This window comes from Mytilus edulis, chromosome 2, assembly GCF_963676685.1.
Source record: "Mytilus edulis chromosome 2, xbMytEdul2.2, whole genome shotgun sequence".
NCBI classification, from domain to species: Eukaryota; Metazoa; Mollusca; class Bivalvia; order Mytilida; family Mytilidae; genus Mytilus; species Mytilus edulis.
The window spans coordinates 1,248,864-1,276,430 of NC_092345.1; the positions used below are offsets into that span (position 1 = coordinate 1,248,864).

Here is a 27,567-nt window from a genome sequence, read left to right on the forward strand (position 1 = left end):
AACCAGTAAAGTTCGAAACTAGAACATTTTCGCATTAAACTACGTCATCTGAACTAAATTTTTCTCATTGGCAATTAAACACATCTGCTTATTTCTATATCAATACAAATGATTAAAAAAAAAGCTGTTCTCAAGACAAGTTTGTCTTTAGAAGGGTTAAGCTTTTACTTCTCAAACACTTTGGGTTTTTTGCTCGTTTGTGATATTTTAGCCAATTTCTCTCTGTTCAAATTGTTTGATCTATGCTTTTCTGAGAAAAGGCAAATAAAGGGGGGAAATGTAGTTTTGTAGATTATTGCTATCCTCTTGTAGCAGCCGGTTTTGTTCAGCTTAGGATAGTTCAAGATTATGACTAATTAATTTACACAATGTTGATAATGCAGAATTTATTCTATGAATTAATATAATGATAAAAGTCTTTGAAGTAGATCGTGTCGTAAGGGTAGATGAGCCTTTCGTTTTCCATATTGATCTGAAAAATATAGTGTTACAAAATGTTCAATTAAATCCTATTTTTCTCCAGCCTTTGTTAACCGTTAATTATATGAAATCGTTCGGTTTCATTTAGGCAAGCTATTCATTCAAACATGTTTAGAGATGGAGGATACTGTATATATAAAGGAGGGGAAATTAGTGTATAACTTCATCTTACTTAAGCAATTACATGGTCATTTTTATTAATGATGAACAAAAAGACAACCTTCACATACAACTGGTAAACACACATTAAGGTAACGAATTCGTACATATATATAATGTCATGTTTTTAAAACTATTTTGTTGATTTCAGTGCTGTGAATGTTTCCTCCACAGTAGTTAGCATGGCGTTGCAATGAATTATCATTGATACGGTATTTATAAATTAAATGTTTAAATATTGTAAACTTTGTGCACTGTTGTGTTATGAACCTTTTTATTCGAGCGTTATAAGCCTGGTATCTTTAATGCCCTTCTTTTTAATTGCGCCAATACAGTAAATAAAATTAAACAACGATTTCATGGAACATATCGGTACTAAAGGTGAAATGACCGGGGGGATAAAGCGGCGAGGTTGTTTCTGAAGGGTCAATTGTATTCAATCGACATCATTTTTCCGTCTACGGCGTAAACGTTTATTGCTATAGTCTGATAGTATTGACACTTACCTTAAGCTTTGCACTTTTTCTCACATGCTGCCTTGTCAGGAAATCGATTATTGTTTCCTCCAGTTCCCTTGTAAGCAAATCGATAACATTCTTTGAGGTTTTTGTGATAGTAGTATTGTATAAGATAACCGTCACCTGTTCCTCTATCGAATTCTGACTCACAATCTGTAGAGAGAAATAAAAGATGATTATTAATACTCCCCGACCGAATTCTAATCAACAATAGTTTAAAAGAAACATTCAAAACCATTAAAACACATCTTATTGAATAGTTATCAAAGATACCGGGATTATAAATTTGTACACCAGACGCGCGTTTCGTCTACACAAGACTCATTAGTGACTGAACACTGATTCACAATCTTCTATCGAATTCTGACTCACAATCTGTAGAGAGAAATATTAGATAACTATTGATAGTCCCCTACCAAACTCTGATCTACACTTTTTGTTAAGGAACATTCAAACTCAGTGACATACATCATATTGAACGCTGACTCGCAATCTTTAAAATCATAATAAAAATTCTATGAAACAATCTAAGAACTATTCAATAATCACTGACAGTACCCCTATCAACCTTGAATTATAACCTGTCTTCAAATCACCTTATTGTTATTCTTTTACTTTTCTACATTGGCTAGAGGTATAGGGGGAGGGTTGAGATCTCATAAACATGTTTAACCCCGCCGCAATTTTGCGCCTGTCCCAAGTCAGGAGCCTCTGGCCTTTGTTAGTCTTGTATGATTTTAAATTTTAGTTTCTTGTGTATAATTCGGAGTTTAGTATGACGTCCATTATCACTGTACTATTATGCATATTTTAGGGGCCAGCTGAAGGACACCTACGGGTGCGGGAATTCTCGCTACATTGAAGACCCATTGGTTGCCTTCGGCTGTTGTTTGCTCTATGGTCGGGTGGTTGTCGCTTTGACATATTCACCATTTCCTTTCTCAATTTTATTATTATCACTGGTCGTCCCTTTATCAAATTACTAGAGATAATTGAGAAAAGTATTCAATAATTTGCGACAGTTCTCCCTGCAACCGGTAACTCACATTCGTTTGAGAAAAACTTTTTCAATTATTGTCGACAGTCACCATAACAAACGTCAAAATAAAAAAATAATTTTATACATTGAAAATATGCATATGAAAGTTTACAAAAAGCATGGTTTAAACTCACCGCTATAGTCGGTATGAACACAGGTGTTAAAACAGTCATTATAAGTGCCGAATCTATTCCCGTTTCCTCCCTGACCAGTGTAATCGAATATTTCACAACTCTTGGTCACTTTGTTGTAATAGAAAAGTCGTTGATAATAATACCCATTTCCTGCGTCTTTTTGGAGATCACAAACTGAAAAAAAGATGGTATTTCTGATTTCAATTTGCATCATTTTTTTTTTATCTTACCTTTTTTTATTTTTGTCGTCAACACAATTGTCTGTAATAACCTTGTATTGCATAATTATTACTTGTTGGACGCTTATATGTTAAAAGTTATCAACTTCAGTTTCGTTTCAGTACGTTGATATCAAGCATTTTATTGGCATCAGTGCATTAGCCTCACTACATTAACAACGGTTCCTAGACACGATACTTTTTACGTCTAACAACAAAGCAAAATACAGACACTTACTTCACATTATAGTTCATACTTTTGAGAGAAGAAAAAATAAAAAATAAAAATTTCTGTTGTTTTAATATAACATCTCTGACAAAAGGTAGACTCTGTTATTGCTTCTTTATTAGTTCTTGTTATATATTGTTCATACTTTAAACCAATCTCCGGCACATAGGTGATATTCGTTCCATACCTGCTTCGCAATACTTCTCTGAAAATGATCTCGTCATATTGAGTGTAGTTCTACGTATTATAGAACGGAATGGATATATGATCTCTGAGCATGAATAAAGGCAACAGTAGTATACCGCTGTTCAAAACTCATAAATCCATGGACAAAAAACAAAATTGGGGTAACAAACTAAAAGAGAGGGAAACGCATTAAATATAAGAGGAGAACAACGACACAACACTAAAATGTAACACACACAGAAAGGGACCAAGCATTAGACAAAATCCCACGAGAATAACAAATATAACATCAAAACCAAATACATGAATTTATGATAGACAAGTACCGTGACACGTCTTATCGCAATGTGAAATTACACTTAAAAATAAGAGAAAACAAACGACGCAACGTTAAAATGTAACACACACAGAAACGAACAATAATATAACAATGGCCTGTTATGAGATGGTCTATAAATTTCAAAATCGCAAACTAAAAAATCGTAGCCACCGTCACAGGGTCCTTTGTTGGCTACTAGGAAGAGAACTAGTCTCATAATTAATGTGTTTCTATAATCATCATAAACAATTAGTTTAGAATAGAATCGTAACATAAGATGACTTACCAGTGAGTTGAGGTGTAAAGCTTCCACATAAGGATTCACAGTCTGATTTCGTTAGGAAATTGTTTCCATTCTCAAAACAACCAGTGAATGTAAATTCCCTACATGTCTTCAAATAGTTATCGAAGTAATATCTTGTTATTCTCTGATGACAATTTCCGGTTTCAAATGGCAATGAACAAACTGTAAACAAATGAAACAGACATTTTAAAACAGTGCTCTGTTACACCAAAATAGGAGATATGATTGACTGTTTTCAATTAAATATACATCATTGCTGCTCATATTTTTGGATTTGAGAGTTCCTGGTGATAGTGAAAGAAAAAAGTGCTTCAAATGCAATCTACAGTCATAGATAATTATTTTCATTTTGGGTTAAAAAAAAAGGACACATTAGAAGATTGAGTTAATATATTTAAAGACAGAAAAAATATATGTATAGAAATATGAATTAAACAAAAATGTATTTTGTTGTTGCTGAAACTTCTTGTTGTGGAACAGATCAGGAACAAATTGCGATCAGTCATGTAATAATCGATTGCACAATGAAATCTCATAAATGTAAGGATCGACTTAATATCAGGGGACGGTTTAAATGACCCACACAAATGTTAGGATCGACTTACCATCAGGGGACGGTTTGAATGACCCACATACATGTACGGATCTACTTACCATCAGAGGACGGTTTGAATGACCCACATAAATGTTCACAATCCTCTTTTGTAAAGAATACATTGTCATTTCCACCGTAGCCATAATGTATGAACGTGTTGCATTGTTTTTTGTTCCAGTCGAAATACCAATATGTTGTAGGTGCTGTATGTCCCATGCTGTATCCGCTGTCTTTGGGCATATAACAAGCTAAAATCAAAAACACACAATGTAAACAGAACTCGTTTAGTGTTGAATTTATACAATTAAAAAAAAACACTGCCTGGTAAATGATATCTAATTATACCATTTTGTTGTGTTTCACCAACGAAGTCATTGTTTTTATTGTGTATCTGAACATATTATTTTTTAGAACAGAAACAGTTAAACATGAAGAAATTTCAATTTGTTTATATATTTATATATTACCTTGAGTTGGAGGAGTATATTTTTTACAAAACTGTGTGGTATAGTCACATTCCTTTTGAGATGTGAAGCAGTTTTCATTTCCACCTTGTCCTTTGTAATAAAACTGTTCGCAAGCACCTGTTCCTTTGTTGTAGTAATATCTCTCTAAATGATCCCAGCCAGAACCATCAGCTTTCGGTAAGGTACACACTGTAGTAGAATAATAAACAATTATTCATACACATGTTCTCCTGTATTTTCCGGTATTTGGAATTTTGAAGAATGTAGTAGACAGAGATGTAACATTAAAAGTCAATGTGCTAGTTGTTATATGTTTTCTCATTATTTCTTAGAAAACAGGAATAAGAATTTTGCATAGTACTGGTTGTAAGTAATACGCTGTAAAATAAGAGAAACACATTTACAAAAATTAAGAAATTGACTTGTTACATGCATCATATTATCTACAGATTGTTATTACTAACATATACTAGAAAGGCATATTTATGTTTCCTTTTAATTTCAAGGACGAGTTATGATTGTAACAACAAATTGCTGCCTTTATATGTGCATCTTTGTCCAATAACAATATTAAGGACTCTCCAAAAGAGAGGCGAAAGATACAATATTGATATCAAACTCATAAGTCAGAATATACTGAAAGAGCTAGGGCAAGAAAAGAAAAACGACAGCATACATAAAAATAAAAGAAACCAAAGACTGAACAACATCAACTCCAGGGCGATTCCGGAGAGGGGAACATAGCCTGCTTTATATGCGACACACCAACTGGCTTAATCTATTGTTGTAATTTCTACCAACCGGTCCTATATTTGATTTTAATAATGTAATTGCATTTCGTTCTAGTTATGGTGAAGTATGTACCTTTTTCACAACTGATTGTAATAAAATGATAATACAGGTATTGATAATACAAATTGTTGTTGTAGTTGTAGTGTAAATACTCCATCTTTAAGTAACGACGGTGACCATGTTTCAGAAAAAAAGATGGGATCATTTGCCACATTAACAATATTCGAAGAACGATGACATCATTCGCCACAGGTGACAATGTTAGAAGGAGGCTGAGGTCATTCGCCACAGGTGACCACATTTGAAGGAAATTTGGGTCAGTCGCCGCAAAGGGCAATGTTTAAAGAAGTAAAAAGGTCAAATTATACGCAACCGGTGACAACCTTATGAGAAACATGAGCTCAATTACCTACACGTGACAATGATGATGGAAGATGGGGTCATTGGCGACCAAGAAAGATGGGCGATGGTATAATTCCACACTGTTAACAATGTCTGATAGAAAGACATTCAGTAACACTTGAGTCTGTACAAGTGGCTACACAGGAACAAAAACATACCTGATCCGATAACACTTTTGTCTTGACAAGTGGCTACACAGGAACAAAAACATACCTGATCCGGTAACACTTTTGTCTTTACAAGTGGCTACACAGGAGTCTTCGTCATGGAATCTGTTTTGGTTTCCACCACTTCCTCCATATATGATCTTTTGACAGGACTGAGTAGTATAATCAAAATACCATTGATCAAACCCTTCATTACCACTTCCACGATCAGGCTCCAAATAGCACACTAGAAATTAATAACATGATATTAATTCTCAAACAATTATATGATATGTGAATAAAAAAACAAAGACTTTGAAAACAATATTGATTAAATAATAGTTGTTCAAACCCAAGGTGCATATTTAAACCATAATCATAGTGATAAACATGGAATATAAATATGAACCATGATTTCTTCAAATTTATACGTTAGATTTTCATTGTGGTCTTTTTATTATAGTTTGTTTCTGTGTGTGTTACATTTTAGTATAGTGTTTCTGTAGTGTCGTAGTTCTCCTCTTATATTTGATGTGTTTCCCTCAGTTTTAGTTTGTAACCCGGATTTGTCAGCAAGTTCTGATTGTTGTCATTATTACCAATAGACAACGATTTGTTTATAATTTTTTTCCAAGTATGTTGATCACCTTCGGTTGGGGGCGGGGGGGGGGGGGGGGGGGGTAGAACATCCTACAGTATGTTTTGTTTTATAAACACATACCGTAGGATCGATTGAATTTAGTTTACATGTTATGATATGCTTATTTGTTATAAACACATTCCGTTGGGATTTATTGGATTCAGTTTACATTACAATATGTTTAGTTGTTATAAACACATACCGTTGAGATCTTTTGGATTCAGTTTCCATTACAATATGTTTTAGTTGTTATAGACACATACCGTTGAGATCTTTTGGATTCAGTTTACATTACAATATGTTTAGTTGTTATAGACACATACCGTTGGGATCGATTGTTTTCAGTTTACATCTTACAAAAGGTTTTGTTTATAAACACATTCCGTTGGGATTTATCTGATTCAGTTTACATTACAATATTTTTAGTTGTTATAAACACATACCGTTGAGATCTTTTGGATTCAGTTTCCATTACAATATGTTTTAGTTGTTATAGACACATACCGTTGAGATCTTTTGGATTCAGTTTACATTACAATATGTTTAGTTGTTATAGACACATACCGTTGGGATCGATTGTTTTCAATTTACATCTTACAATAGGTTTTGTTTATAAACACATACCGTTGGGATCGATTGGATTTAATTAGCATTTCCCAAAATGTTTAGTTGTTATAAACACACACCGTTAGGATCGATTGTATTCAGTATACATTACAATATATTTAGTTGTTATAAACACATACCGTTGGGATCTATTGGATTCAGTTTACATGCTGCCTCACATGTGTAGTAATCGTAAAATCTGTTGTCATTGCCACCTGTTCCTCTGAACCATAAAGCCTCGCACGAATCTGTTGCCTTGTTATAGTAAAATTCTTTCACATGGAACTTCCCATATCCAGCATCCTTTGGAAGGTTGCATTCTGAATAATTGAAGAAATAGTTATTATGTATATACTACTGTTACATGTTACATACTATTTATAACAATAATAGTATTAATATTTATATGTTGCAGTACAGTTGGTTCTGTACATGTGCAGAATGCAAAACATGTCATTGTTTGTTTTGTACATTGGTTTAACAGAGAGTAAAAAAACATTTTGTAACCTATCTTATTCATGCAAACTCGAAAAAATGTGATCAATATCATGAGAGTATAGAGGGGTTTGCATTTTTTGAAGTGGTAGACTTATTCTGTGTTCTTCTTAATAATTTAGCACCACGTCATTCTCTGTCTTTTTGTTAACCCGTTCTTTTCTTTTCTGTGTTGTTTTCGATGGTGTAATCCCAATTTCGACCTTCATACCACATTGGTATTATTGATGAATAATATATTTTATTTTATGCCTACTTTTTATTATTTTTATCTAGGGTATAAACTTCAATGTTGGGTGTGCTGTTGTCCCTTTCTTGTATAAATAGATAACAATTGCAATTTAAACATTATATGTGTTATATTAATACTCACTATCACCACTATAGCTGGTATCGTACTGTCGTGTACATACACTCTCACACGTGACCTTGTCATGGAATCTGTTTAGATTGCCTCCACATCCGCTGTAGGTGAAAGCCTTGCATTGATTGGATGTTTCATCATAGTACCATTCACTGTATTCAAAGAAACAGTACGAACCGGAAGTATCTCCAGTGTTGCAGGGCAATTTACATACTGGAAAAAAATACAAAAGATGATATAAGAAAAATTTCAGGGTCTTTTATAGCTGACTGTGCGGTATGGGCTTTGCTCATTGTTGAAGGCCGTACGGTGACATGTAGTTGTTAATATCTGTGTCATTTTGGTATCTTGTGGAGAGTTGTCTCATTGGCAATCATACCATTTCTCCTTTTTTATATAAAAATACGTGTTTGTTAGATTGAATCATTAATTATTGAATCATATTCATATCTGCAAATTTATATTACAGGAAGCAGTGTAAAGTAATACAATTATTGCCGTCTGCAGACTTTAAATTATAAGGAACAGAAATTACTGAAGTCTATGCTATAGAATTGGAAATCTAAAACAACAAGGTGGATAGTTGCTTTCTTGTCGAGAAGTCTTTGTACGTGTAGTTTAGTACCATCTAACCACATTAAGGGGATAAAGTTAATAAAGCGCTCATCAGACGAACAGGCGACACACTAAAACTGATGTTGAAAAATATCGTTTTCTTCATTTCTTCTTATTTTATACAAACAATGATGATACTAATATTTCAACTAGTTGGATAATGAAAGATATTTTAAATCCCATAAAATGAGGTTATAATTGTCTTACCATCTTTAGTTGTTTTAGTATTTCTACATCTCTTTTCACATTCTTGTAAAGTATCAAAACGATTGAGATTACCCCCACAACCACCGTATGCCATGTATTCACAGGTATCGGTATGTTTATTGTAATAAAAGTATCGAGAGTACGAATTCTGACAATTTCCGGAATCAGGTTCCATATTACATACATCTGAAATGCAAAGAAAATTATATGAAATAGGTCTTTATTTTAGCAATAATAATCAATGACCAATTATGTTGTCAGTAATGAGAATTGATTCATTAACAAAGACATTAAAGATCCGAGAAAATGTCAAGAGTTCAAATACATTTTAAACACACGTGAGTAAATCACGAGTAAGACTATTTACTTCTTTGAGGGAAAAGCTTCATGTTATAATTACGATTGTTTTCCTTCAACTTCAGGGTATAATTCAATTAATTCCAAATTTTTTTAAACTACATGTTATCACGGCAGATATGTCTCCAATTTAAGCTTATCACGGCAGATATCTCCAACTAAAATACGGAGTTAGAGAGCATTAATGTTTACATAAACGGTACCAATGTAACTGCATCAGATGTGCATTTCGACAATTTATGTCTCTTCAGTGATACAGGACGCTATACATTCGAAAATCCAAAACTTATTCGAAAACTGAAAAGCTGTATAAACTAAGATCAGACAAAGAATCATAATTTAAAGTAGGTTCAACATCAAATGAATAAATATTCGTAGTTTTATGCCAGTACTAAAGTAGTTAAACTGATAAATTGTAACAAATATGGTAACGTTCAACTATGACTGTGTTATTGTATGATATATACCGTAGTCTTTAACATAATCATCACTGTATGGACAGCAATACCGTTGTGAACCAGAGCCAGGATAACACTGATATCCGTAAGGACATTTCTGACAGGATTCAGATCCTCCACAAAACAGAATATTACCATAGGAATCCAAAAGTGGTGTACCACCTCCTGGGCAACTTAAATCGGCTACAATTATATAAATAAAAATATCAAGGGGATAACATGAGAAATAAACACGGTTGCCTATAATTACTTACTTCCAATGTATTTTAACTTTGGTTGATAGTTTTCTCTTTGGCAATAATATAACTAACCTTATTTTATAAAGCCTTAAATAATTCAAATATTCGAATTATAATTGTTTCCCCCCTTTGCTAATGAGAAAAATAAACGTAGATCAAAACCAATATATATATATATATATATAAACACAATTAACCATGTTACTGCCTTGAAGTTCTTGTCCTCAGCTAAAATTCGACCAGTCAAGTGTTTTCGTTGGTTTGAAATATTATAGATATGTGTCGTTTAGGTAATGAGTGTTGCTCATCATTCAAATCCGTAAAGTGATCTGTAGTTGTATACATCCGTGTACGTAGGTATATATGGAGAATCGTTTTCTCAGTAGCGACATTTTTTTACATGAAATTCATAACTTGACTTACGTATGCAAGTCTCGACATAACAATCCATGACCTGATCTGAATCACTACCACAGGTGTGTCCTCCATAAGATGGAGTAGGATTGGTACATTTACGGGATCGTCTTGTTGTGCCTTTACCACAGGAAGCTGAACATGACGACCATTCACACCATGCTCCCCAGCCGCCGTCAACTGCAATATTTCAAAAGGTCTATATTCATATTTTCACAACAACTAAAAACGTTACATGCCCTGTATTAATCAATTTAGCACATTCACCGAATATGATACTCCCCTGATCAATAGCTATATGTACGTACGATCCCTAACGTAATATTATATATTGGAACTTAAAACTACAATGATATTTTTTTGTTTGTATATGCTGTAAATTACAGAGCTAGTGTATTACATATGCACATCAAGTTTTTCGTAACATTCCAAAATCAGTTACTAGATTCTGATAATTGACTTCAAGCTCACAATTCCCCGTTAATTGAAACATAAATGTGAAATTTAGATAGTGTTTGAATGTGTATTTCGCTTCGGTTCAATTCTACATTATAACATTGAGGTTAAAGATACCAAAGTAGTACAATTTTGGATTGGCATATTATACAGACACCTGTCAATTGAAGGAGACCGAACGCTGGCCTCTAGATGCCAGATTGTTTTGTTTTGGTTGTTCTTATAAGATTAGATTGTATACTCAAATATCTGTTTAATATGTATTGCACTTCACGTACAGAATGAGAGAACAGATTCAAATGCGTTATATGATGTATATGCAACTTTTAGTTTTTCTATACCAGATACTTCTTTTTATATGTTTTACATATAAGCTGAAGCGGATAAGAAATTTGGATAATGATACCAATGACCAGAAACCCCTAAAGCTATATGCATATAGGCTACAGTAGTTTACCGATGTACAAATATTATAAATCACATTAACAAGAATACAGGACAAATTGTTTGAAAAAAACAACAACAAAAGAACTGAATTTTAATGAACTATTTTATATTTCCAAGGTACAAAGACAATTACTGAAAAAATACATTTTTTGGTTCTTAAAACGTTTCCTAAATATCTGAGAGAGTAAAGAATGCCTCAGTTCAAATTATATGCGATTTCAATTAGAACATATATTTTCAATGGACACAACTCATTTAAAAAAAAATGGATATTAAAGCACTGATGTTCGACCGTTGCAGATTTAAACATATAATATAAATTTTATGGAAATCTTGCAAGAATTGTACAGACAAAACTCGAACAGTTCAATATTACATAAAATTAAAATGTCCAAGAGGCATCACTCTTTTAAAAATAATTGTCCGTCACTGTAAGTTCGAATCATTGCTGATATTAATCTATGCTGTAAGTTTTATAAACATCTAGCAAAAATTGTACATGTGCGAGCGCTTACAAGACCGGAAAGATGAATGGACGCGCAGTTTTTCTATGTTTACTAGCAACACGTTGACATTTTCTCGGCAAGAAGTATTTTGTCTTAGAATAATAATAAATGAAATAGTTTTGCCTACAAAAGTCCCAAAAATTGCACTCCAATCAAAATCATTGTAAGGATAATTCAATAACGAGGTTGAAGAGCAACAAAAATGAAAATTCTATAAAAGTGTCAGTATATCATCTCGTATCTGTTTGATTCCATAAACCCGATTTTTTTAAAACATATTTCTTGTTCTTCATAGATGGAAACCAACGTATCTGCTATATTTCTTTTTCCCTAATCTGTCTATTTTTCTCTTTCCCTAATTTGTCTTTTTTTTCCGAGTCTGTTTTTTTCTCCCTAATCTGTCTATTTTTCCCCCTAATCTGTCTATTTTTCTTTTCCCCTAATCTGTCTATTTTTCTACCTACCTCCACAGTGTCCTTCATTACAAGGATGTGTTTCCTCTATGTTTCCATTACAATCATGGCCTCCATAGCCTGGTGTGGGGTTATTACATACGCGTTTTCTGCTCATATAACCATCACCACATGTTACACTGCAAGCACACCAGGAACCCCAGGAGCCCCATCCACCATCGACTGTAATATTTTTTACAATGTATTAATTTTATAAAGTCAATGATGGTGTTTCTTACTTTGGTATTAACTAGATTGTCAATATACATTTACGTGCTCAATTTCTCATTCAAAATTTGTTGTATATTACCGGACGAAAAGAAATTGCACATCATAAAAAAAAACTGGAAGATAACTTGTTATGCTAATCTCAGCATAGATGTTTTTCATGGTTATTTAGAACGTACTTGCTTTTTTTTTCTAATTAACGAGAAAGTTTTGATATAATCAAAGAAATCTTTTCTCACGGCTTCAACAATCAAAATGAGTGCCTCTGTCATCACACAGATCTGACTTCTAGCGTTCTTATACCTTTTCCAACGGACACTTCAGATATAACCAAAAACAAATCTAGTCTTTGTGTTAATGTGTTCTTTGAATTTGATAATTGCTTCAGATGTTGATTAAAAGTAACTGAAAACTTTAGTTACAAGACATCAAAGCCTCAAAAAAATTAAAGAAAGCGCTTTTAAATGGTCGACAAGTATGCAAAATTCCACTGAACTGTTCCAGCTTTGATAATTATGACATTACAAGGTCAACTGATGGCTCGCTTGCGAGTGTTCAAGAACCAGTAGTAAGTTTCATCGAGGAATACTAAACTTAATGTTTAACATTTAAGTCAGTATGTTTGCTCTTAACCATGAGTTTTTACTAAACCACGAATTTGCACACTCCGTAAGTATGTTCTTTTTTAACTTATCATTTTACCGTGACAATGCCCATTATTGCAGGAGGCTGATTCCTCTATGTTTCCATTACAATCATGACCGCCATAGCCTGGTGAGGGGTTATTACATATGCGTTTCCTGCTCATATAACCATCTCCACATGTAGCACTGCAAGCACACCAGGAACCCCACGAACCCCATCCACCATCAACTGTAATATAGTATATTACTTTATATATATCATTTACTTTAGAGAATCTGACTGACGAAGGATATCTGTTATCCGAAATATTTATAAATAATTACATTTATAGTTCCTTTTTATATCATTGGTGTTGTTATGTACACTTTTTAGGCGTTTATATCATTTACTTTATATATATACACATGATGTTGTTTCTATTTGTGGTGCAAGCAATACTGTCAATAAACACTTCCCTTGGGAATTTGTCGTAAATAGTGGTTAAAAAATCTTTAGACCATACATAAAACTCCTTAATTCACGGTTTGTTTGAAAGGTAGTATAGATAGGAATCAAAATCTGGACTTTTGAAGATAACTTGTGAACTCATAATGATGATTTTTTGCATAATTGTATAAGACATGATTGTATTTTTTTTTTATTCAGGACATGAAACCAGCTGAAATATATTTCATCACATGTTATGAAAACAATGATATTGTTTCTTGCTTTTGGCATTAGCTATATTTTCACAATTACTTCAACATCAAATTTGTCTTTCATAAAATATATGCATAGAGAACATTCAAACAAAAACCAGGTTTGGTATCATATACTTTAAACCTTGCGCTTATTACAGTCTAGTTGTATAGTAATTGTGTATCTTTGCTAATCAATGTTCATTTTCCTTTATGAATTCTCTATATTCAATTAGAAATAAAATGTTTTTGTTGCTCATGTATGTTCAAACCCGGTGATAAGTCAGTACTGCAACTCAAATTACTGAGGATTCATTTTTTTTCGTGAGAACCAATTTTCGTGGATTAAGGAAAACGTCCATTTTCGTGGTTGTTTGATTTCGTGGTTTTGACGAACACAACAAACAAGACTACAGAAGATTTGTTATTCGTTAAACAATTAATTACGTTGTTCACTAGTACCCACGAAATCCACTAAAATAGGTATACAACGACTAATTATGAATCCACAGTAGTTAATTTTAATGTTCAGTAATACCTTGACAATGTCCATTGTTGCACAGATGTACTTCCTCAGTGTTGCCGTTACAAACGTGACCTCCATACAGTGCTTCCGGGTTATTACATATACGTTTCCTACTCATATAACCATCTCCACATGTAGCACTGCAAGCACACCACGAGCCCCACGAACCCCATCCTCCATCAACTGAAATACATTTTATTATATGACATTAAAGCAATGATCACGTGTTTGACATGATTGAAAATAAAAAATATAAAACACCTTCCCATACCTTAACCCCTTCCAGACCTTTTTTCATAATTCTTTGTTAACAGCAACCATCAATCAAGGAAACTGTTATTGTATAAGCAAGCAGTGGAATGTCGACCAATTAAAGAGTTATTTTCATTCTTTCTGAAAAGCTCCCGAATGTGGTTTCAATGGATAGAGTAAAAAAACTTTTTAAAAAACCTATTCGAAAAACAAAATTTACTTTTTTTTTGGATCTTAGATAAAACAACTTTTTTAATCTTTTGACAGAAGACAGGGAGATAATATTAACTTATCTATTTATTCCAATTGAAAATAGTAAGTAACACTTCCTCAATTTAGTGCGTTCTATTCGGTCACTAACGAAGATAAAAACGTTACATTAGGTACGAAAAAAATTTGTGAGTCAATTACTAGTAAATAATGAAATTTTGAAATTTAACCAAAAATGATTTTTCTATATAATTTTATGCCTGTACCAAATAAAGACTATGACAGTTTTTTTTTACTGTGTTTAAATTTTTGATTTTGCCTTTTGATAAAGGTTTTATAAAACAATGTTATCAGTCAAATGTTGACCAACTGTAGATATGTGTTAATTATTTGAAAGAACTCGAGAAATGTTTTAATCATTCTGTCAGACTTTGTATACTCAAAACTTTAACCTGAAAGTGCATTAACTTCCTAGGCAGATATCTGAAGAGTGTAGTCTCTCCAACTAAGATTCATGAACTCACCCATACAATATCCTTCGTTGCAAGTATGTGTTTCCACTCCATCCCCCTGGCACCCATAACCGCCATATCCTTGTACTGGATTGTTACATTCACGCTTCCTGCTCATAATACCTCCCCCACATGTCACACTACAGTCACACCAAGATCCCCAAGAACCCCATCCACCATTCACTAAAATAAATTACAGATGTATTCATAATAAGAGAAATGTTTTTGGTAAATAATCATGCATTCATACAATGTACTACTACTTTTTATGCGCATGTATTATCCGACATGTAGCTATACTTACTTAATATTGACTTCATTGTTATATAATAAGGAATATTTTAGACTTATGCAAGCTGTGCAATAGTACAATTTTTTGTGGAATTGCGTTTGAATGTTGATCATCTTACCTGTTTTTGAGTTCATACCTACGGCTGCCTGTGACTAGCAGCATCCTTGCAATTGGTGCCCCTTCATACAAAAATAAGTTCTAGATCACATTATAAGATAGGAAATAAACACGCTAGATACAGGTAGTGATGGATTTTGACTACATGAAATGGAAATTTTAAAATGGGAAAATTTATATTAATATTTGTTTCTCATAAATGTGTCCTCAACTACCTGCAAGATCTTTACTATCGTTTTGTATGTTTGAATTGTTGTAAAATACAGATATACGTCCGGGCCTTTGATAAATAATCATACGGAAATTATACTCAAATTGTTCATTACTCTGTCCTTTCGTCAAAAAGGCATATGACTTTTTTGTGTTTTAACAAGGACCCTTTACAGTTACACCATACAATTCCTTACCTTCACAATGCTTTATGTTACAGTCCGCCGTTTCAACAGTATCACCATCACAATCATGACCACCATATTCTGGCATCGGATTATTACATTCACGCCATTTAGTCATATGTCCTTGACCGCATGTGGCAGAACAACCTGACCATTCACTCCATGATCCCCAGCACCCATCAACTGTAAAGATTATGTTTAGTTTTTAATGAGATCATTGTCAAAATGGTTTTTTTATATTTTCTTTACAATAGGCCATCACTGAAAAAGGGGACACACACATGTATAGTAAAAAAAATTGAAAATATCTATAAATTGATCTATCAAACATTTCTTGTGGATTTAATCACCATAACAACAATGAATGGCCGTATTGAGGAGCTTTATCATTTACAATCAAGTAACCTATTCCTTATACAACTTCCATATGTACCAGTTACTTCTGACTTGTCTATTGAAGCTTCACATTTTATATTCACTAAATGTCCATGTAAAATGTGGGTAAAACAGGTTAGGTTCTTTAGTACGCATTTTCTATGGTTGCTTCATAAAGGTATTATCTGGTCGAATGCTTGTAATGACATTTCGTACATTTAAGGGACGCCATCACAAGTTGGTTGACCGTTATGGGATGTCTGTTTCACATATTATATCGGATATGTTTCTTATGTCGTAACTACGATTCCCTTCCCTTTTCCTGAATGTGACCTACCGCATCAGGCTATTAACCGGTTTTGTAGTAAATGGACAACACGACGGGTGCCACATGTGAGGCAGGATCTGCTTACCTTTCACCACACGTTTTGGGTTTTTTGGAAGAGGGGAGTCGTGTTGCTTATTCTAGTTTTCTATGTTGTGTCTGGTGTACTATTATTTGTCTTTTTGACTTTTACTTTTTAAGCCATGGCATTGTCAGTTTATTTTCGATCTATGAGTTTGAATGTCCCTCTGGTATCTTTCGCCCCTCTTTTAAAGTGCTCAAGAAATTGATTCGCTCTCGTGTTTAAATTGTAAATGAAAGATATTTTAAGATGATCATTTTTATAGATTGGTTGCCGTTTTGGGTAATGGTATGAAAAATACTGTGTAAAGTATTTACTGTACCAAATATATACGGACTGTGCAAGCATCAATCTTTTTTAAAATTACTTGCATCTTCGTTTACTATATTAGTATCAAACACGACATGTTTTATATAAAAAGTTGCGGACCAGAAATCTGCGGTCCAGTGTCATCATAGAGTTTTTTTGTGCGTTTAATTATTTATAAAGCATTTGTTCGAAAATATTTGATGAATGAGCGTTCCAGATGAAGTTTCAAATTGATTAATAGGATTTGAACATCAGTTGACTAAAATACAATACTTATTAAAGCTTAATATATTTGTTTTAGGACCATATTGACAAAACGTCTTTCGTGGAAGTTACAGAATCTTACCTCCACAATTCTGTGTAAAACAATCCATTGTCTCGGTGTCACTACCGTCACATGACTGACCACCATAGGATGGTAAAGGATTATTACATTCACGTGTTCGTCTACTCGTTCCGTGACCACATGACACAGAACAGGATGACCAATAACTCCATGATCCCCAGCAACCATCAACTATTAAAAATAATAGCAATTAAACGTTAGTTGGCATCACTGTGTGCAATACTTCTTTAGTTAGTGGCTAATACTGAATCAAAATAATAATGGTTTATATCTGGTATTAAAATGTAACTTCAATTTAGTATGACCGCTGCAGTGTTGTGTGCATTGTTTAGTTTGAATTTCAACTCCTCTAATTTGTACATCATGTTAGTTGATATGTTTGATAAAATGAAACAAACTATTTGCAATGCTTTTCCTGTGAAAAATACCCAAATAAAACAACACACTGGTGATAACTGCTTATTGTTTGCTTTCAATTATGTCTATGTTTAATTTTCTGAAATGACAATTTTTATGTTTATCTATCAAGGTATTGAGTAAGTGCAGAAAAGTATGCATTAGATGAAAAAAAATCTACCATAAAACACAGATGATTGTAGTTGCTCCGGACGCAGATCCTTCCCGACCGATATGTATAATCGTATTAAAGAATAAACGGGTAGCACATATATACTACTATCGTTGTAAGAGCGTATATAAATATGTATTGTACGTTGAAACATCGAGATTTATATTAAAAAATAAAATGTCGAAAAAGAGGGATTCAGTCCTAATCTCAATCAGTTTTGTATTTACTTGTAAAAGAATAGACAATAATCACGAATAAGCTTATAATTTTATATTTTACCGCGATATTACACTCAATAGGAAGTGTTTATGGGTCACGTGAACAAATACCTACCTTGTCTGAAAGGATCGACATTTTCTTTATCTCAGGTATACCTATGTTTGTTACACTTACAATGACATTCTTAACATGTAATTCATCCTTCTTTTTTTTTTTTATCAAATTGTGATTAGTTTCTAAATGTCATATTAGACTGGCTGTGCAAATCAATAAATCAAAGATTTTTTAAAAATTCTACTTTCGTTTTCGTTTTACATGTATCAATGTATATATAAAGTTTATCTAGAGTTATTGACAAAAAGGGACTTCATTTATACGGCATATTTTATGGGTTCGGGTAAACTTTTGAAAAATGATGAAGTCTTACGAAATACAACGCAATCTTTAATGGTGGTTACAAATTATCAAAGGTACCAGGATTATAATTTAACACGCCAGACGCGCGTTTCGTCTCCATAAAACTCATCAATGACGCTCAGATCACAATAGTTATGAACCCAAACAAGTACAAAGTTGAAAAGCAGAGTTAGCAAATGTATTGCCGACACCGGTTCTATCCTTTGCGGACTAAATGATGCATACTTAAGTTATATCATAAGTATTAGTATTTGTATATACAAACACCAGACAAATTACGGTTTTCTGTGAATTACTAGTGTTACGTATTTATCATGCCAACATAGCCTTTTTGCTCTATTTCGTATTTATCTGCTTCTTTTTAGTAGTAATGTCGGTAAAAAGTGAATAACGATCTTCTACCTGTCTCCAAGGCCCTTTTTTCAAAAATGATAAATGCTAGGCCTTCCTATAAAGTCTATTGTATGCAGTTTTACAGGAAAGAAGTATTATAAGTCTAACGGGAAATATGAGCGACTCCGAAAATTTTAGGAGTTGCCCCTTTTGTACATAAATCAAGCATATAATAATATGACATGCGCCAATATTATTTCAAATAAATTCACTGAGATTTGCAAGAATTTAAAATATAAGTTATTCGGTCCTGTTATAAACAAGAAAAAATAATTTATGCATTGCTTTTTTCATTAAATCAAAAAAATATTTAATAAACCTTAACATATAAGTATTTTAAGGTTTATTGTTTTACCGAAATTGAGTTAAACTTTAAAATTAAATTGAAATGCAAGCAAACATTTTAATTTTTATTCTTTTTGCAGCATGTCTTCGAGTAAACTGACTGTATGTGGAGTATGTGAATACCGTAACATCAACAAACCATCAGTCGTCTGGTGTTCGGAATGTAATGAAGGACTTTGTGAGGAATGTAAAGATCATCATGCAGCTTCGAGAGGGTCCAGAAACCATAGTATTGTTCCAGTCTCGGAGTACCAGAATCTACCTTCCGGTATATTGGAAATTACTCAAATATGTCCAACACACGATGACAAATACGTCATATTTTGTAAGAAGCATGATACTCCATGTTGTAGACGATGCGTTACTGAAACTCATAACGAATGTAAAGAGATAGATGTGATTGATGACGTCATTAAAAATGTTAAATCATCAAATGCATTCTTAGAGATAGAACACAGTTTGGCAGAACTTTCAGAAAATTTGCAAAGAATTAGGGAAGATCGGCAAGAAAATATAAAAAGTCTGATAGAGAATAGAGCAAAAATAGAAAAAGAGGTTCATCAGACTCGAATATCAATCAACAATCATTTAGACAAGCTGCAGGAAACTTTGATGAAAGAGCTGTATGTAGCTGAGGAAAAAGAAAGCACAAAAATCAAAAACATTATAACATCCATACAAGAAAACGAAAGAAAGATTTCAGAAAGCCAAACTACTTTCGATAAAATAAAACAGCATGCTTCAGACCTCCAGACATTCTTAGCTTTGAAACACATCCAACGAGATGTCATGAACAACGAACAATTTCTGGAATCTTTAAAAAAGGGAGAAAAAATGAACCATGCATGTATTTCTTGGAAAACCGAAAACGCTGTGGAGATTATACCTACCACGATCAAGAAGATGGGAATAATTACACTGGATACCAGGTCATATGATGCAACATTAACAAACAGGAAGAACAAACAAGCCCAGATAATGATGACTATTACACATATTCCTAATATTGATGATATCAAACTTACTTTAAGGCAGACCGTGAACTCAATAGGGAGTGATGTCAGTGATTGCACTTTACTACCTGATGGCAGAATTATTTTTTCCTGCTTTGGAAATTCCAAAATACACGTCATCAAACCCGACGGGACTTTAGATTTTACACTGGAGCCAGGATTTTCTCCATCTCATATATTCTATATCGATGAAAGCCAAAAACTTGTCGTTACATCTTCGCTTTACAACTATTGCATTTCAATTATCGATATCAAAAACAGAAAAACTGAGAAATCGATTAATGTTGGGTCGCACAATTATGGAATAGTGCACAAAGATGGAAAATTATTCTATAATGGATACACACATGGATTATGTGTTGTAAAGTTAGAAGACAACTCTGTAACAAAATTAGTTAACGTTCCTTTGTCTCCATTAAGCAGCATTGCTATATGGTTGGATAATCTTTATTTCATAACCAAGGATCGTTCACTTACATGTTGTGATCTTCAAGGTGGAATCAAGCGGAAATTTAAACTTGAAGCATATCTTAAAGAGCCACGTGGTATTACAGTAGACAATTACGGACGTGTTTACGTATCAGGCTTTGAATCTAACAATATCGGCGTCATTTCACCAGATGGAAATACACATCGAGTATTGCTTTCCGAGAAAGATGGTCTGAAAAATCCAAAGTCAATGTGCTTCGATCGCAAAAATAACAAGTTACTTGTTGCGAACATTCAAAATGTCGCATTCCTTTACGAAGTTTCAAGATGAATTAATACAATATCAATAAGATGAGCTTATCTGTTGTAAATATGTGTTATAAAAAAAACCAATGTGTTCGAAGTAAAGACATGCAATTACTATACAGACGTATAAGTTAACCACTGATCACATTAAAATGAATAATTAGCTTGTTAAAGACTATAGTATTATTACTATATGACGTGATTTTTCGAAGTTATTATGGTTGTTTGGTTGTTTTTGCTTAAAGTTCAGAGGCAAATATTCCAGGTTCAGATAGAAGCCATCCGGCACGAAGGTTTGGAAAATCTGGACTGTCACTTGAAAGTTAAGGCATAAATTTAGCCCTGCTACAGTCTACATTCTGCCCCCTAAAAGAGTTGTTGCAAGGACTCTCAATGTGCAAATACATTTGGGAAACTAAGCCATTTGTTTTAGTCGAATTACACCCGTGACTATATCATGCCAGATTCTGTTGTATCGGATCAAAATCGTTACAATGTCCTGCGTTTGTTCCTTACCCAATATCGGGTCGCATTCTGTAGAATCGGTACGCTGTCGGGCCATTTTTCGTCTTTTTTAATAGTGCGAAATATACAAATCGAGTGAGATTTGTTTTTTACCACGCGAAAGAAACAATTTGAAATAGATTATGCTTAAGAACGAGATAATTGGAACGCTTCATAACAATATCTGAGTTTTTTTATTAAATAAATTTCAAGCGTTCTGAAAATTTAGATCGGGAATGATCCTATCAAGGAGGGTAGTAAAATCTTTATGTGACGGAGGGTTAAAATCTCGACAAAACGGTTCTATTTGACGCTCTAACAATGAATATGAATTAATTTGGAACCCTTTTTGAATAAAAGGGTATCATTTTGGGGTGCGTCCAAAGTGCTTTTTTGGAGTTATCTAAATTATCAAAATATGAATATCAATGATGTATAAGAACTAAGACTGCTGAATTGCAATATACCTTTTGGATGACACCTCTTCTTGACTGCCTTATGACCTTCACAATCCAGTCCACCGTATTGCGGGACATTGCATGTTCTTCTTTTTATTGTAAATCCATTTTGGTTACATGGTCCCCAAGCAGACCAATCAGACCAGTAGCCATTAATAGGGGCTGAAATTGTAAATACATGCATGTTATTATTTTGTTTGATATTACCCTTATGTAATCGTTTGTAAAATTCGTCCTCATTCTGACAGAAATAATAAAATATGTATAAAGTTTTGCGTTATAAATAAAACATTCGTTGTCCTATGTTAAAATACTTGTACATGCAAAAGAAATTGTATACTCGTAGTTTGTCTATAACATTAAATTATCGCTAATGTCCTACGATAAGGGAATAACTATTAATAGACTCATCATTGGTGCCAAGTTTAACATTTTTTACGCCAGACACATGTTTTTATCTACAAAATGATCTTCCGTGAAGCTCGAATACAAGAGTCAAAAGGCAAAATAAAGTACAAGTTTGAAGAGCAGTGCAGACCCAAAGTTTCGAAAGATTTTGCCACATTCAGCTCAGGTATAAAGTATAGAAGCCAATGAGACATCTCTCAATCAGAGACCACATGACATTGAAGTTAACGACTATAAGTTGCCGTACGGCCTTCAACAACGAGCAAAACCCATCACCCATAATCATCTATCCTATGGGTATAGAATAGATGATTATGGGTGATGTATAGTGTGGAGTAGTTGTAGCAGTGAGGGTTTAAAAAGGATATAAAAATTACAAAAAAGGGCTGCTAGATTAATACTAGAAACAGACCCATTCGCTCCTTCTGCACCCTTATTCAAACACTTAAACTGGATGACAGTTGAACAGAGAATAAAATATCATAAGCTAGTGATGACATTTAAGTGCATTAAGTGTGATGCCCCATCATATCTTACTAACAAGTTTCATTATGTTTCAGACAGAAATCCATACCCCTTGAGAAATGCTGTTCAAGGAAACCTCATACTCCCTAACCAAAAAACAGAATTGTTCAAAAAATCTTTTATGTATTCTGGACCGTTCTTATGGAATAATTTGCCAATACCGTTAAGAAATATTACAAATGTTAATTCTTTCAAATATAAAATAACTGATTATTTATTGAAATCAACCTAGCTGTATCAATAATATAAAAAACTGATCATGTCATCATGTTTATTTTTTTCATCACATTTTAACAAGTTGTATTGAACATTATTATCATACTTGACTTTTTATACTAATGTATGCTATGTATATGTTTGCATTTTGTTTGATTTCTCATGATGAGGGCCTCAGGGAAGATTAGTTATATAGATAACTGTGTAACCCTCTTAAAATAAAGTATTGTTGTTGTTGTTGTTGATGGGTAGAAGAATCCTTTATTAATAAACGATCATGGAATTGTTGTGCATACGAAAGTCATTACACGTTATAAGGCTTCTCATTATTAAAAGAACTCGAATTTTAACTAAACAAAAAACAGACAGAATATGATTATTTGTCTGAAGGTATAACTTACTATTGATAGTTTCGCCGTGATATCCGTCTCCTAGTCCATAATATTCATGGGCACCTGATCCACACCGTGACATGCACTCCCCTTCCGTGTTAAAACAGTTACCGTTACCCCCGTCCCCGGAATAATCAAACTTTATACATTGTTGGGTGTTCGAGTCCCAGAAATATCTCCTCACACGTTCATGGCCGTTTCCATAGACAGCTGGTAGACTACAACCTAGAAAAAAATATATATATTTTCATACACGGAATTGTGTCTCAGAGTGTTCTACGATATGTTCATGACTCTAGAAAAAATACCGAACTCCGAGGTAAGTTCAAAAAAGAAAGTTCATAAACCTAGAAAAGATAACAAACATTAGACTATATCAGCAAACGGAACGAATGGAAAACAACTGTCATATTCCTCACTTGATACTGACATTTTCCGAATAAAATGGTGGATTGAACCTGGGTTTCTAGCCAACTTAACCTTCAAGTTCAATGACAAATCCCGAAATTATGAATAATTCATGACAAGAAGGAGATTCTTACTCTGATGACCTCCTGGCAATTCTTAATTTGATTTACCCGATTCCGATTTCTTTAAGTTCAAGTTTACAAAGATAGTCACATTACTGTCAATGAGACAACTATCCCGTATGACCAATGAGCAAAACCAATTAACCAAAATATAAAAGGAGAACGAATGGTGCACAATTTAAAGAGAAAACTGAGAGTTTTAAAAAAAATAATATTTAAAACAAAGACGATTACTTCAAACAACGACTACCAAAGGACTATATAACTGGAATTAAGTATATTTTAATGTCTTGAAATTGAAACAGTTATGTATTCAGATGCAATTTAAAAATCTACGACGTAAAATGAGGTCACAGGTTCCTGATCATTTCAAGACGCCCTAGGTTATGGGTACTTTATCTTCACTTTACGAAAAATCTGTTGTGTTGCTCCAGTGGACAAGTCTCAAACATGTTGGTTTTTTTTTTAAATGCAAGACCTATTTTTTAATGTCTCACTAAAGAACTTAGGATTCATATCAACATATCTCTTACAAATTCCTACAGTGGAAAAGGGTAAACTACGAACTGATCTTAAATTTAGAGATATTTTGATAAGAGACATTTACATTTAACTAAATGTCGAAAACAAGACTAGAAAGTATCACAAACAAAACCAGCATTAGAATTAGTGGTAGTAAATTAGATATTTAGCATGGTCGTTACGAAGATTTGTAAATTTTGTTCTTCAAATTCATTTGAGGATGAAATTCTAATGATCTGATGGAATGTCCGACATTCGAACAACAAGAACAAGTTATGTTAGATTCGGCTTTAAAATATAAATAAATCTAAATAAAAAAAGCAGATTTATTTGACTTTTTTCCATTTGAACAAGAATAAATATGCAAGACCGTGGCTTTAATTTGTTAACACTAGGAACATACTTGCTTACATATACCCTGCATCATTCAAGAAAGTAAACATTTTATAAAATAACATATGTACTTACAATTTGTTGAACCAGCTTTAACCTGAAAAAAACCGTAAATACATTTTTTTTTTAAAGAAAACAATATTTTTATTCATTTATTCTTGTCAAAAGAGGACTTCCTAAAATAGTAATTCTTTACATGATATTGATAAGAAAAGAAAATGTTACTCAGAAAATGAATAATAATCAAGTCGAAGTAATTAAAATATCATAAATTAAAACAGGAATTTTTACCCTTAATCGGGTCATGATCTTTGGTTGCATTCTTTGGTTTATTTTGTTTCAAATTTGCTGAATTGTAGAATAAAATAGTTTACATTTCTAACTTAATTTTTAATTGAAATTTTGATACAATTTTTTGGTAAACTTTTTTTTATTTAAATTTTTTGTGAATATAAAATATGTATAAAAATACATAGATTAAAACCAGACTAACTAAATTTTGCATGCGTTAATCTTTTTATGAAACTCTTTTTTAGAATTTTGAAATAAAACTTTTCCTCTGGTATAGACCAAAAGACATATTACAAGTAATCTAACCTGGTACGCTGTCAGCAGCAGGATGGAAGCAGCTATCCAGTACATCCTCTTTCAGTGTTTTACTCTTTTTTGGAAAATAAATCTGTATATATACCTTCGAAAAGTACAGTCAGCAAAACTAATCACTTTTTAATCATGTTGAAGTCAGAAAGTTGTTATTGAAAGGTTTGCGTCAAAAAAAGAATAAGTAAAATAAGAAAAGAAGTAGGAGGAACTGTGATGTCATGAAACGGAAAAGTAGTTTTGTTTTTAATTTCACCCGTGAAATATGAAAGGTTAATGTGAATCTTTTGTGAGTGTATGGTATCAAATATACATTTAGATTTCTCATTTGAACCAGTCTGCAAATTTGTTCTAGGTTGAGTGATATTTTATGGATATATACGTTCGATTTTTAATAGTTTTTTCTAGTTTCGTAAGGCTTTTCAAACGTACAAAAATACCATTTATTGGTAAAAAGGTGACATATGTTGTTTAAATAAAAATATAATAATTGTAAAATAATGTAAAATTGTAAATATATAACCTGAATTAAAAGTAATTTTGTTTTTTATTGTTTTAAAAGGCGGTACTGTACGATAATTCATTTCCACTTTTTGCTTACAATACGTTTAAAAAACCATTTGTCTTATCAAGAATTTCAATATAGAAATAAAAACGATACTTCTGCACGTAGACGTCATTATACTTTTGCCAAGAACATTGAACTTATTCCCATCTCTAGAACATTTTTCTCTCTCGTTTTTAAGCCAGCAGCTTGAAAAGGTTGAATCAGATCATATCAGACAACAAAACAAGAAATACATGTATAGAAAAACACAATGTATTTTAACTCCTTATATTGTAAAACCTTTGTTATATGTGAAAATAAAAGTTGCAAGAGAGGCTGTGTAAAGAATATCGACTGGTCCATCAAACAGTTACGAAAAAATCCATTGTTAGTTGTTAGACTACAAATTAATAAAGTAAGACAGAAGAAACCAGAGGAACGTGTTTCAATGTATCAGGAATTGACTATTAGTAGACTCGTAGAATGTCAAAATGTCTAACACAGTACAACTCAATATTGCGTCTCAAAAGGTATAGGTTGCTAATAGTTGAAGTCTGTTTTGTGACTTGTCCTTTTGTCCGCGGTGGGTATAGTCTTGTTGTTAATCTAACCAAGTTTCCTTATTTTGTATTTTTTATCATAAATTTCCTGATCAAAATAGGAAATAAACTGATACGCATTTGTATCATTCACAATTGTCAGTTGATTATGTGTTCTGCAGGAATCGGCGGTTCTTCATCCGATACCTTAATTACTCAAATATATGCTACATAGTTTAAGGTTTAACATTAGGCGTAGGCACTATTATGTTTTAAATTCTGACTGCTTTCTTGTTTGTTTTTTTCTTTCCGGTCCAATTAGGTGGAGATTTTTTATCTTACAAAGTCTATGCGAATTATTTTTGCATATAATTCCGCTCAAGCCGGTGCTAGGGACAGTCTTGAACATGCAGTGAGAGCGGAGTTTTTTATTTTTTTTTTTTTTTTGTTGTTTTTTTTTTTTTTGGCTCCGTGCTCAGAAATTATTATAAAAATTTAGACTTTCGGTTACCAAGAAAAATCTACCCATCTGGCAGATCTTATCAGTTATCAAAGGTACGAGGCTTATAATTTTATAAGCCAGACGAGCGTTTCGTCTATATTATAATGCCGGCGTCACACATTGGCGTATGAACCGATCGGTACCAGACGTACAGAGAAAATTGACAGAGTCTGTATACGTTATGTTCTTGCAAGAGGAACGCTATG

General features: G+C 33.0%; 2 protein-coding genes across 4 annotated transcripts; one reads left to right on the forward strand and one right to left on the reverse strand.

Annotated features, from left to right (window-relative positions):
• Window positions 1-371: 371 nt before the first annotated feature.
• On the reverse strand, window positions 372-26,009 carry LOC139511208 (uncharacterized). Of its 3 annotated transcripts, XM_071297785.1 has the most exons (22): window positions 25,771-25,891; window positions 25,249-25,270; window positions 23,738-23,953; window positions 22,197-22,349; window positions 17,536-17,706; window positions 16,111-16,281; window positions 15,307-15,477; window positions 14,333-14,503; window positions 13,175-13,345; window positions 12,257-12,427; window positions 10,393-10,563; window positions 9,740-9,913; window positions 8,916-9,101; window positions 8,103-8,306; window positions 7,375-7,554; window positions 6,056-6,235; window positions 4,649-4,837; window positions 4,241-4,429; window positions 3,569-3,748; window positions 2,331-2,504; window positions 1,146-1,310; window positions 372-472 (listed from the first exon to the last, which is right to left on the reverse strand). In XM_071297785.1, exons 1-21 carry the CDS (start codon window positions 25,813-25,815, stop codon window positions 1,147-1,149), a joined length of 3,453 nt encoding a protein of 1,150 aa, XP_071153886.1. In that variant the 5' UTR covers window positions 25,816-25,891; the 3' UTR covers window positions 372-472; window position 1,146. The 3 variants fall into 3 exon arrangements, with proteins under 3 accessions (XP_071153886.1, XP_071153887.1, XP_071153888.1); XM_071297786.1 differs by lacking the exon at window positions 25,249-25,270 and having other exon boundaries at window positions 25,752-26,009; XM_071297787.1 differs by lacking the exon at window positions 25,249-25,270 and having other exon boundaries at window positions 25,759-25,955.
• On the forward strand, window positions 18,395-21,398 carry LOC139511209 (E3 ubiquitin-protein ligase TRIM71-like). Its single transcript, XM_071297788.1, has 2 exons — window positions 18,395-18,471; window positions 19,558-21,398. The coding sequence occupies exon 2, from the start codon at window positions 19,559-19,561 to the stop codon at window positions 21,248-21,250; it is 1,692 nt and encodes a 563-aa protein (XP_071153889.1). The 5' UTR covers window positions 18,395-18,471; window position 19,558; the 3' UTR covers window positions 21,251-21,398.
• Window positions 26,010-27,567: the final 1,558 nt, after the last annotated feature.

What these genes read in the sequence shown, in the direction of transcription:
- LOC139511209 (XM_071297788.1), top strand. Translation starts at nt 19,559, where the DNA reads ATGTCTTCGAGTAAACTGACTGTATGTGGAGTATGTGAATACCGTAAC.
- LOC139511208 (XM_071297785.1), bottom strand. Translation starts at nt 25,815, where the DNA reads ATGTACTGGATAGCTGCTTCCATCCTGCTGCTGACAGCGTACCAG. An exon ending in TTTTACACAGAATTGTGGAG is followed by an intron (nt 16,282 to 17,535) that starts GTAAGATTCTGT and finishes TAATCTTTACAG; the next exon opens with TTGATGGGTGCTGGGGATCA. An exon ending in TGTTCATACCGACTATAGCG is followed by an intron (nt 1,311 to 2,330) that starts GTGAGTTTAAAC and finishes TTCTCTCTACAG; the next exon opens with ATTGTGAGTCAGAATTCGAT.